Raw genomic sequence first — 12617 nt, 5'->3', positions numbered from 1 at the left:
GTCCTGTTCAGGTGGGACTCCCGGCCCGAGGGTTTAGTTGGACCCTGGAGTCTAGCCCCAGGAACGGAGGGGGAGCCAGCCCCTGGCCTGCGAAGCTCAGGGCTCTGTGGTGAGACCCTGTGGACGCTCGGGAAGGACGCTAAGCAGGGAGTAACCCCCCGGCGAGATGGGATCCAGGGCAGGGCCAGCGAGGGAGGGGGCGGCAGGCAGAGTTAGGGGAGCTTCCGGGAGGTCTGAGCAGGTGGAGAACCAGGGGTGGGAGTTTCTGTGCTGTTCTAAATACAGCACCGAGGGAGCCGGGCCTCTCGTTCTCGCCGTCCCTGGCCCCCAGCTGCTCACGGTGACTCACTGGAAGGCCCTTGGAGCAGTGGTATGAGCAGGAGAAAGGGGCCGGAGGGGCGCGCAGCCCCTAGTCCCACCTGCCGCTCCGCCCCTAGTCCCACCTGCCGCTTCAGCACAGCGGCTCCAGGCCCTTCCCGTGAGCAGCCTCCCGACTCTGCACCGTGGTGCGTTCAGAGTTACATGGGTGGGGCCCGAGTTACCCTCTCTTTATTTACGGAGTATAAAAGAACCATTCCTAACTGATTAACAGTGAATTAATTATCTGCAAATATTTGAGGGAAAGTGTTAAAGGCAGTTTGTATGTGTCTTATTTATTGTTTAACTTTTTAAAAAACTCAGCGGGTGCTGGGGTGTATGTGAGAACAGGAAGCTCTGGGGGAGTGTCTGTGGGCGCCAGTTAAGCCCAACTCTCTTTGGTGGGAGGCCCGCCCAGTCAGAAGAGGAGTATTTAGGAAACTCAAGGGGAGAGGAAGGCACCTGTGTGTTTTCCACGCAGGGAGAGTTTTGAGTCAAGGCCCCTTGGGGGATCTAGTCTGTAATTGCTGTCAGTTACACTCATCCGTTCTGTTCCCGGTGTTTGAAAACTGTGTGTGTTTTCTTACTGTAGTAAACATGAGAGTGAAATGGATGCCTGGAGAGTGCACGGGGCCCCACCCGCGGCGGGTGCGGGCGTCAGACGCAGAAGGCAGCGCCCAGCCGCCTCTGGGTCCCTTCCAGGCCTTAGCGGCCCCTCCTCCTGGCCCTTCTGTGCTCACGTTACACATCCCCAGACCTGTCAGCTTGGACATCCGTCTCGGACCTGGGGTTGTTTGGTCACTTGCCTCTTTCTTGCGTAAAGCAAAAACCTCCACGAGTCTCCGTTTGCCCATCTGTAAACTGAAGATGATGATGACGGTAATACTAACAACACTGAAGTTACCTGTGGCTGAGACAGATCGAGAGAGATGGGGTTCACACCTGGGGGCAGCCGGGGTTCCGGGAAGGCTGGCGGAAACCCAGACGGCTGGGCCCACCCCCAGATTTTCAGCTTCAGTCGGGCAGGGTCCAAGAAGTGCGCCAGGGTCACCTCAGGTGTTTCTTGGGTAGAATTTACTTTAAATAAGGGGCAGCGTCGGGAATTCCCTGGTGGTCCAGCGGTTAGGACTCCGCGATTCCACTGCGTGGTCGGGGAACTAAGATCCTGCATGCCATGTGGTGCGGCCAAAAAAAAAAAAAAAAAAAGTGCAGCGTCAGTGTCATTAAACTTGGAAGTGTAATATCTGCAGTCAGCAGACTGGGCATCTCCTGCAGCAGACACAGCCCGGGGACCTCCCTTGTGCAGTCTGTGCTGGGCGTGGGCTGCAGAAATGACACAGACCCAGGTACCTACCTCCAGAGCCTCCCAGGGCAGGGAAGGCGGCAGGTACCCTGGGCCTCTGGTGGAAGTGTCCCTGGGGTAAAGGGGGATGGGTCTTCCCTGGAGGGTGAGCATGGGGAGAAGCTTCAGAGTACACGACTCCGGTGACCTTGGACAGGGCACTAAGCCTCCCCGAGCCTCCGTTTCCCCGCCTGTGACTGAGTCATAGCATCAACCTGGTGAGGAAACATGATGTGGTTGCTGCCGGGCGCGCATCAGTATCAGTAAATATGGGCGCTGCCCTCCGCCCACCCTCAGACCCCTGCTCTCTTCATCCCCAGATGCAGTCAGTCTTCAGGAAGAGGACCTCGTCGTCCATCTCCCCCAGACTAGGAGCACACTTCCCATCTTCTCTGAAGCAAGGGGCTCACACCCCCCCATTTTATTTAAGGCAAACTCCACGTCACCCTCGACGGGACCGCTTGAAGGATGTCCCTGTCACCGAGCACCCTCTTTATCACCATCTGGGGGCTTCCCTTTATCATGTCCGTTCTTTACCCGCTACTGATTCCATTTTTAAAGACATTTAAGGGACTTCCCTGGCGGTCCAGTGGTTTAGACTTCGCATTCCAGTGCCGCGAGCGTGGGTTCGATCCCTGTTCAGGGAGCTAAGATCCCGCATGCCTCACGGCCAAAAAACCAAAACAAAATTGAAACAATATTGTAACAAATTCAATAAAGCGTTTAAAAATGGTCCGCATCAAAAAAAAATCTTTAAAAAAATGAATAAAAATAAAGACATTTAGACGGTGATTGCTGGGGAAGGTGCCCTGATCTATTCACATGTGAAGCAGGTGACAAAAACACGCAGCCCTTTTGAGGGTTAGAGGCAAGTTTTGGTCTGAATCCTGCACCAGGCTCAGCGTGAGGGGCTTTGAGAGCCACACGGATGCTTCTGGAAGCCCAGTGCCGTCTTTTCTCGTCTCAGGGCAGGAAGTGCCTGGTAACTTGTCACCCTGTTACCCTTCTAAAGGAATTTCCTCCAAGGGAGTGTTTGTTCACTCAAAACTGCTCACCTGGCCCCGAGGTGGAAATATTTAAGGCTTTCTGGTAAGGAGAAAACAGACTCCACTCTCCGTCTCTGGAGGAAGCAGTTTCTGGAGTGTTCAGGTGTGTCACGTGTTGGAGGAGGAGAACAGTCGAATTACCTACATGTGGTGCTGTGCTAAAAAGGAAAAGTGGATAATTCTAGGGACGGGAGTTCTTCTCAGCACCGTGGATGCTCTATGCACAGGTCAGGAACTGAGAGAAGATGGACCTCATTTTAACGTATATGTAGGTTATATTTGAAAGTAGAGCAAAACATGTACCTTGGTATCTGGAAGACTTGAGTTCGAGTCCGTTCAACCACTTACTTGCTCTGTGACCCTGGACAAGTTACCCAAGCTCCCTGAACCTCGGTGTTCTCATGTACAGCAAGAGAAGGATCAAAGTCTCTACCTACCCCATAGGGTCAGTGAGGGGACCAAGTGAGGTGGTGCATGTAGAGGGCCTGGCCCCGTGTGGGGACTGGACACCCGACACCCACACAGGCCCCACCCCCTCCAAGTGCAGGTCTCTAGGGTAAGGGAAGCAGGGAAGAACGAGACGGCCAGGGCGGGGGGACAGTCCCTGCAGAAATGGCTCCAGGTGAGCTGAGACTTGAATGACAGCTGGGACTCCATCCCGGCAGAGGCGCAGAGGCCCGGCAGGACGTGGGCCTGGGCTTCCCCGCCACGAGCTGGGCACCACGGGTCGGAGGCGTGTCCTCCTGCACTAAAGGTGAGCACCCCAAGCTTCGGGGAGGCAGAGGCCAGGGCACGCGGGTTCCCTGCACCATCCAGGATGTGGATGACTGAGAAGAGAAGCCATGATCGGGCTGGGTGACCGAAGCCTGGGGCTTGGGGACCCCCAGCTGCTCGGGAGGGAGGGAACTTGCTGCTGCCAGAGCCTCACAGGTGGCCTGGACCAGGTGCCGAGCAGGGCTTGGCTGCTTCAAACGGGTCAGCTCCCGGCTCTCTACAACCACCGCGTCAAGCAGCTCGGTGCTGCCCGCGTGGCCAAGGGATTCTGGAGGCCTGGGTAGCATCAGCCCCCTCCTGACGCACCGCTCTGTGTGGGCGCTGGGCCAGCGTGTGCCCGCGGCCGCAGCCTAGCCGGTGGCCCGGCCACCTCCGGCACCAGCTGCGGGCCTGCCGCTGCCCGCGCCCCCGCCGGGTGTCCCTGCCCCAGGTCCCCTCAGTGCTCCTGCAGCACCTTCCAGCAGAGGAAGGTGCTTCTCCGCGGCGCCTTTTCGGCTGTCTGTCCACGCGTTGGCCTCTTAGCTCCTCCAGCTTTGGAGCCGGGACGTTTCCTCCTGGTCACTCCCTGAGGGGAGGTGTCATGACGGGGAAATAAGGAAGCTGAGCGGCCCCCTGAGGTCACTGCCATCCTCTCTCCGGTCGGGACCCATCCCTGGGGGGAGCAAGGCTGCTGGAGGAGACCCCACGGAGGGCAGGGTCATGGGCGTAGAGCTCAGAGCAGAGCAGGAAATGGACCCAGCCCGGGCCTGCACCGGGTCAGCGGCAGCACATGTCCGGGGGCCTTGTACTTGCACAGCAGAGGTCCCCACCTGCTTTGGGCAGGAAGGAGGGGGCCTGGTGGCCTTCAGTGTCCGGAGCCTCCCGTTCCGGGCTGACTCGGAGCTGTCCTCGACCCTTCAGAGCCTACAGCTGTGGACAGGCTGCTGGCCAGGCGGCTTGGGAGGGTGGTGCCTTTAGCTGTCAATTTACGACACCCTTGGTCACTGGCGTCGTAAAAACGAGCTTTGGAGATGTGCCCCCTGGGCCTTTTCTTCCCGGGCAGCTGCTCCCTGGCTGCTGGGTTCGTGTGCCAGCAGCCCTGGCGACCCCTGAGCACGCCAGCCCGTGCCCTGCATCACGCTCCACAGGCCAGCTCCCCGCCACTGCGTGCCAGACGCCTTCTAAATTGAAATAGTCTGCACCCGCTTAGGCAGCACTTACTTTGGATTATTTCTTCCCATCTGCAAACACTGAGTCTTTTCCTGAAGACGTTCAAGTCAGGTGGATCGGCATCTGTCCCCACCGTTAGGGACCCGCAGACTCTTCCGGCGCACGTGAGACCAGGGCCCGGGAGCGGCCAGGGTGAGAGGCAGGCCCTGGAGGGATGGCCTGGGTTCAGACCACCGGGCAGGTGGTGTGGTCAGGGACGTGACCGGGGCCCCCTTTCCTTGTGAGCTGGGGATGCTGGCGGCGGTGCCTGGATGCAGAGCTCCCGCGGTCGCCACCCGGGAGGCCCAAGAGTGAGCAGGCTCGGCCCAGGGGATCCCGGCAGGGGTGGCGCGGGTCCTACACGCAGACTCGTGACCGAAGCTGACATGGTGATCGTGGCTGCCGTCCTCTTTTGGTCCCCGACAGCGCCACCGGCTGCAGCAAGCCCGCAGGGCCGGCCCGTCTCCTCGATTCAGGCGCGGTGGGTGAACAGCGGGCTGGGGCTGGGACCCAGGTCCCCACACGTCTCGCCAGGTTTGGGAGCTGCCGCTGCCCTTCAGTACGTTAACGTTAGAAGTAACTCCGGCTGCAGGTGGACCAGGAAGAGGAGCCACCGGAAGAAATTTTAAAACAGGTGGGGCCAGGCTCGGCTTCACTGGGGTGTGTCCCTGGGGCAGGCCACACTGACTGCCTGGGGGGCTGCCTGGGGGAGGGGCCTCATCTGTTCCATGAGCTGGAGCCTTTCGGAAGTGGGAGCCCAATGGCGTGGACCCGCCTGGCCGGCCCACCAGGAGCTACAGACAACCGCCGAGATGCCGCCAAGGGCCAGGGCCTCTGGGAGGAGGGGAGCAGCCGGGGGGTGCCCTCCCCCCACCCTGGGAAGGACCCCATGTGGCAGACGAGGGCTTCACAAGTACCTGTTACCCACCTGCCAGTAACAGATGCCCAGCTGCGCTTGCTCCTTTCCCGAGGGTGTTTGTAGCCTTTGCTTAATTTCGCTGCACACGTTGCTTCCAAGGTAGCAAGAGGGATCTTCGCTCCATTTCCCGGGTGAGGCAACGAGCTGGGCGGGCCAGGACCAGAACCAGAACTCCTGCTCACAGCTCTGGGAAGCGCCCTCAGTGCCTTGATTTCTGTCCCGTTAGCGGCAAGAGGAAGAAGTCAAAGGCCGCTGAGGACCCCAGCGGGATACTCAGACCAGGGGCATCTCGTGGATAAGCATGCTGGGGGCACCTCGCGTGTTCAGCACCTGCCTGGACATCCGAGAAGGAAGCTCCGCGTGTGAAACCTGGGCGAGTCGGAGCCGGAGAGCCGGGCTCCCAGGGGCCAGGCCGGAGAAGTGAGTTTGCAGGACACGCTGGGACGGAGGTGGCCTGAGTGGCTGCACCGAGGCTCTGCGCCAGAAGAGCTGTGTGCCGGCCCTCTCTGGGCCTCTGCCTCTGCAAAAATGAGACCAGCGAAACCTGCGGCGTGAGCTGGGCCTACGCAGAACGTGCTCGGAGCCGAGCGTGAAGTCGGGGTGCAGTCTCTGCCCGAGGCCACTGCACGGTAGCAGCTTCCCCAGGAGGACCGTGGGCTCCTGCCCTGATCCTGGAAGCAGAGGGTGGGCAGCAGGGGCCCTGCCTGCTGGAGCTGGAGGAGCCCTGGAGAGACCCCCATCCCTTAGCATCTCATGCCCACCCGGATCCAAGCCAGCCAGCCCGACACAGCAGTGTGGAGGAAGGGGGTTGCCTGGTGAGCCCCAGAAAGCAGGCAGACTGGTCATCGCCTCCTGGGGGACGACCCCCACACTGCAGGCCCCTCTCAGCGTGGTCAGCCTTAAAGCACGCGCCCACCTGTAAGTGCCAAGACAGCAGCCCAGTGACCCGGCTTCCTGGGTCCTGCCTGGAACCTCCTGTGTAACAGGGTCTCGGTGAACGTCTGCTGAATTATGAGGCAGTTGACTAAAAACGATCGTTTCTCTGGGTTGGCCCAAGTTCAGACTCGTGAATCGTGTGTGTGTGTGTGTGTGTGTGTGTGTGTGTGTGTGTGTGTGTGTGTGTGTGTGTGTGTGTGTGTGTGTGTGAGAGAGAGAATATGGACTAGAGGATGGGCCCTGTTTAAAGAAAATCAAATAACGCTTTCCCACTGGGGAACCTCCGTCATCTCTGTGCTAGTATTTGTTTCCATGGATCGCCCGCCATTTAACCCTTGCAGCAATGTGGTGAGACAGCCAACGTGCCCATGGAGGAAGCAAGGTGGCTCAGAGATGGAGAGTAACTTGCCCAAGGCAACACAGCCAATACGGGGGAGGTGGGGGAGGGGCAAAGCTGGATTCAAGTCCCCATACTCTTTGCCTTGCTAAGAACTTGACTTTTGGAAAACTGCTTTGGAGTGAGGTGTCGCAGGCCCTGTCCGACCGGCGATGGCTGTGAGCAGCCCGGCTTGGAGTGCAGTCCCCAGCAAGTGGCCCTGGGGTTTCTGCGCCTCCCGACAGAAGTGCCTGAGCAGCTCCAGGAACAGCTTGTGGCGCTCAGTCTGTCGGGGGAGGGGTGCCAGCTCCCCACTGAGCCGTCCGCCAGGGCTCTCCTTGAAGGTGCTCTGACCCCCACGGGTGGCACCCAAGCTCAGCCGACGGACAGCGAGTGTTGGGCCGACTCCAGGGGTGGAAACGCCCTCCTGCCTCCCTGATTCCTCCGAGCCGGCGTCGCCGCCTTTCCCACGCCGACTGCATCCTCTGAGCACCACGGGGGGGTGGGGCTCCCCGTTTGCAGAGCGAGCCCAGCCTGGGCGAGCTTTGTGTGATGCTCCAGAGGGATGCAGCTCGGGGCCTGGCCCCATGTTTCTGGCTGTGTGGCTGGGACAGTCCAGTCTCTCTCTCAGAACCACATTTTCCCCGTCTGTGTGACGGGCCTGAGGCTTCCCCTAGAGACCCTGAGTCACTGCAACCAGCACAGACTCCATGTGCAGTAAATGCATGATTCTTCCCCTCCCCTCCGCTCTGCCCTCGTTAGGAGGTTTGAGACCGCCCTCCCTGCCACGCTTGCTTCCTTCCTTCAACACAGAAAACCAAGTTGGCTGGCAGGGGCCAGCTGTCTTCCCTGGAGTCGTGGAGAAGGGCCGGACCGTTTTGGCACCATAATAGTAATTATTTCTTTCCTTGGCTGTTGTGCAGATGTCACCAGGTCGGAAAAGTCGCTTAGAGGGTTTATTCAATGGAAACTTTCTCTTTTACCAAAAAAGGAGAGGAATCATCTGTGGTGCTTCATCTCAAGGCCCAGGGACAGAGTCCAAGGCCCCTGGGAGGCGGAGGGAGGGCTGGGCTGATCTGGAGCAGGTCAGCCCCTCCTTGTGTCCACCGACCCACCAGCCAAGGGTCCCTGAGGTCACGCGGCTCCCGGGCTTGAAGCATCTCGGTAAAACGGCACCTTTTCTGTGAACTAAAGTCTCTCCAAGCGGGAGAAGCTGCCGTGAGATGTGAGGACAGGCGTGTGGTGAGATTTCTAAATGACGCAGGTGGACACAGATGTTCCTCTCGAGCTCGAGACCCAGAATGGGGGTGAGCTGACCTCTACTGAACACACTGTGTGCCGGGCACGACACTGAGGGCTCTCTCTCACATCTATGTGGGGACAGGTCCGGACACAGTTGAGACGTTGGCTGGTCTCCCGGGACCTGCCTGAACCCGTGCGTTTCCCCTGCCGCTGTCACCGAATAGGGGACCATTTGAAGTAGTTGTTGGGAGCCTCCTAGACCATCCTCACCCGCGAGGACACCATTCACAGTTTGAAGCTAGTGTGTTTATACACATTTTCAAGTTTCCTCTTTAGCGATAGCTTGTCATCGTCATGGTAAATTGATTGGTTTTTCCATAAAGTACGTCTGACTTTAAGGCCTGTTTAAAGAGTGATGGAGAAAAGAAAACTGTAAGTGATGGCCCCACTCTCCATGCACCAACAGCAGAACTGCTGAGAGCACAGAGGATGCTTTGTCTCTCAGTGCCAGGGACAGGGGGCGTCCGGGAGGAGGTGCCGTGGGTTGAACCCGCTGCGGGGCCGGGATCGTGGGTCAGTTTGCGCAGAAAACTCGTGCCATTTCCTCCACACCCGAGAGCCTCACTCCTTCATCCATTCATTTCTTCATTCACTTGTTCATTCTGTGATTTACTGATCACCTGCCAGGGCCAGGCCGGCTTCACGCCTGTGAAGGAGACGGCGCAGTCCCTGCCCTTGTCAGACACCAAGCGGAAATGAATGACTTCAGAGTGTATAACTCAAAGATCAGTGTCAGGAGGAAGATGAAACGGGGTGGGGTAGGCAGTGGAGCAGGAGGCTGGCCTCACTGAGGTGGTGACAGCTGAGCCAGGACAGAGGAGGGGAGGGAGGGGGAGGGGGGCTGTGAGTATCCGGGCCACAGGGCACCTGCAGAGGCCAGGCGGCAGGAGGGCAGGCGCCGTGGGGGGAGGGAGAGGTGACCCAGGTGACGAGGGCAGGCCATGTAGGGCCCAGTGGACCCTGGGCCCCTTGTCCATAAAATGGGAATAAGAGACCTCATGCGCTGTGCTGCAGACTTGATGGCATCGCCGGCACCAGCACATGCGGGAGGAGCTCAGCGACCGTGAGCAACCACACACCCCTTTCCTGCAGCACAGACGCAGGCTGGCAGCCTGCATCCCAGGGCGCTGATGCACCTGGCCAGAGGCAGCCGAGTTGGGGTGCCCTGAGCCTACTTCACATGTCCCCCAGCTCACGACACCATCGCAGCTTTCTTCGTGTCCCCAGGGCTCTTCCGGGACTTTATCTTTTAGGAATTCAGGGAGGAGTTTCTTCCTCTGAGGGAATCCATTCATCTGGGAATGGGGACACATCTCCTGCCAGACTCACTCGAGGCTGGGCCTTGAGCTCTCTCACTGGTTTTGGGAAGTTGGAGGGTCCCAGAGCTAAGGTGTAGAATCCTTGAGGACAGGAGCCGTGTTGCTAATTTTACATGTATGTGTGTATTATGTATTGTATATTGTACATGTGTCTTTGCACTGGGATATGCCTCGTACAGGTTCTCACAAACAGTAAGAAATCAATAGGGAATTCCGTGGTGTTTCAGTGGTTAGGACTCAGCGCTTTCACTGCCGAGGGCCTGGGTTCAATCCCTGGTCAGGGAAGTAAAATCCTGCATGGTGCAGCCAGAAAAAAAGAAAAGAAATCAAGAAGTACTTGTAGATCACAGCTTTTCTGACCGAATCAGTCAGCAATTGCCACAGTAATATTACGTAGCAAAGCCCCCTAGACTCATGAGCATAAGATAACAATAGCTTTGTTTTTCTTGTGTATCTGTAGGTCGGCTGACTTGGGCTGGGCCTGGCTGCACTCAGATTGGGTCCGGCCCTCTCCATGAGCTCTCATCCTCCTTGGGCCAGTGGTCTAGCCAAATCCTGCTCCTCCCAGGGCGATGTCAGAAGCATGAGAGAATGGTGGGACCATGTGATGCTTTTTAAAGTCTCGCCTCAGACTGGCCCCACCGTCACCTCTGCCCGTAGTCCACTGGCCAAGCCCAAGGTCGGGACATCATACAGTCCTCATGTGGTGTGAGGACCCACAGTGACTTGGGGCAGAGAGCTCAGGTGGAGGATGCTTCCCTAGAAAAGAGCTGAGGCTCATCCCAGTGTTGACCTGGGCCCAGGTTATCAAGGATGGAGCCCAAGGTGATTTTAAACAGTACGTAGGCAATCACTTCTTATTTTAAAAGATACATATTTATTGACCAGAGGGCAGACAGCAGAAGCAAGGAGAACTACAATCCTGCAGCCTGTGGAACAAAAACCACATTCACAGAAAGATAGACAAGATGAAAAGGCAGAGGACTGTGTACCAGATGAGGGAACAAGATAAAACACCAGAAAACCAACTAAATGAAGTGGAGATAGGCAACATTCCAGAAAAAGAATTCAGAATAATGATAGTGAAGATGATCCAGGACCTCGGAAAAAGAGTGGAGGCAAAGATCGAGAAGATGCAAGAACTGTTTGACAGAGACCTGGAAGCATTAAAGAACAAACAAACAGTGATGAACAATACACTAACTGAAATGAAAAATGCACTAGAAGGAATCAGTAGCAGGATAACTGAGGTGGAAGAACGGATAAGTGACCAGGAAGACAGAATGGTGGAATTCATTCCTGTGAAACAGAATAAAGAAAAAAGAATGAAAAGAAATGAAGACAGCCTAAGAGACCTCTGGGACAACATTAAACACAACAACATTTGCATTGTAGGGGTCCCAGAAGGAGAAGAGAGAGAGAAAGGACCCAAGAAATATTTGAAGAGATTATAGTCGAAAACTTCCCTAACATGGGAAAGGAAATAGCCACCCAAGTCCAGGAAGCGCAGAGAATCCCATACAGGATAAACCCAAGGAGAAACATCAGATTCGACGGAAAAATCAAAAGCTTTATAGACAAGCAAAAGCTAAGAGAATTCAGCACCACCAAACCAGCTTCCAACAAATGCTAAAGGAACTTCTCCAAGAGGGAAACACAAGAGAAGAAAAGGACCTACAAAAACAAACCCAAAACAATTTAAAAAATGGTAATAGGAACATACATATCGATAATTACCTTAAACGTGAATGGATTAAGTGCCCCACCCAAAAGACACAGGATCACTAAGTGGATACAAAAACGAGACCCATATATATGCTGTCTACAAGGGACTCACTTCAGACCTAGGGACACATACAGACTGAAAGTGAGGGGATGTAAAAAGATATTCCATGCAAATGGAAATCAGAAGAAAGCTGGAGTAGCAATACTCATATCAGATAAAATAGAAATTCAAATAAAGACTGTTACAGGAGACAAGGAAGGACCCTACATGATGATCAAGGGATCAATCCAAGAAGAAGATGTAACAATTACAAATATATATGCACTCAACATAGGAGCACCTCAATACCTTGGGCAACTGCTAACAGCTATAAAAGAGGAAATCGACAGTAACACAGTAATAGTGGGGCACTTGAACACCTCACACTAATGGACAGATCATCCAAACAGAGAATTAATAAGGAAACACAAGCTTTAAATGACACAAGAGACCAGACAGATTTAATTTATATTTATAGGACATTCCATCCAAAAACAGCAGATTACACTTTCTTCTCAAGTGCACACGGAACATTCTCCAGGATAGATCACATCTTGGCTCACAAATCAAACCTCAGTAAATTTTAGAAAATTGAAATCATATCAGGCATCTTTTCTCACCACAATGCTATGAGATTAGAAACCAATTACAGGGGAAAAAAAGCATAAACACAAACACATGGAGGCTAAACAATATGTTACGAAATAACCAAGAGACCACTGAAGAAATCAAAGAGGAAATGAAAATACCTAGAGACAAATGACAACAAAAACACAATGATCCAAAGCCTATGGGATGAAGCAAAAGCAGTTCTAAGAGGGAAGTTTATAGCACTAGAATCCTACCTCAAGAAACAGCAAACATTTCAAATAAACAATCTAACCTTACACCTAAAGGAACTAGAGGAAGAAGAGCAAACAAAACCCAAAGTTAGTAGAAGGAAAGAAATCCTAAAGATCAGAGCAGAAATAAATGAAATAGAAACAGGGAAAACAATAGCAAAGATCAATAAAACTAAAAGCTGGTTCTTTGAGAAGATAAAATTGATAAACCATTAGCCAGACTCATCAAGAAAAGGAGGGAGAGGACTCAAACCAATAAAATTAGAAATGAAAAAGGAGTTACAACAGACACCGCAGAAATACAAAGCATCCTAAGAGACTACTACAAGCAATTCTATGCCAATAAAATGGGCAACCTGGGAGAAATGGACAAATTCTTAGAAAGGTATAACCCTCCAAGACTGAACCAGGAAGAAATAGAAAATACGAACAGACCAATCACAAGTAATGA

General features: G+C 54.7%; 1 protein-coding gene across 30 annotated transcripts in view; it reads left to right on the top strand.

Annotated features, from left to right (window-relative positions):
- MGLL (monoglyceride lipase) overlaps positions 1–12617 on the top strand; it is a 211791-nt gene that overhangs the window by 140031 nt on the left and 59143 nt on the right. Inside the window, exons 4-5 of one of the 30 annotated variants that reach the window (XM_028479691.2) lie at positions 950–1236; positions 2020–3418. The exons of 27 other annotated variants lie outside the window; for them this stretch is intronic. In XM_028479691.2, the coding sequence (XP_028335492.1) occupies positions 950–1236; positions 2020–2268 (536 nt within the window). In that variant the 3' untranslated portion in view covers positions 2269–3418. Of the gene's footprint in view, positions 1–949; positions 1237–2019; positions 3419–10019; positions 11098–12617 lie in introns of those variants that run through there. 2 more of the 30 variants (XM_028479709.2, XM_028479697.2) reach the window with 2 other exon arrangements.

Source organism: Physeter macrocephalus, chromosome 18 (genome assembly GCF_002837175.3).
Source record: "Physeter macrocephalus isolate SW-GA chromosome 18, ASM283717v5, whole genome shotgun sequence".
Classification (NCBI taxonomy): Eukaryota; Metazoa; Chordata; class Mammalia; order Artiodactyla; family Physeteridae; genus Physeter; species Physeter macrocephalus.
The sequence above is the reverse complement of the archived record's forward strand: the minus strand, read 5'-3'. Positions and strand labels throughout refer to the sequence as shown.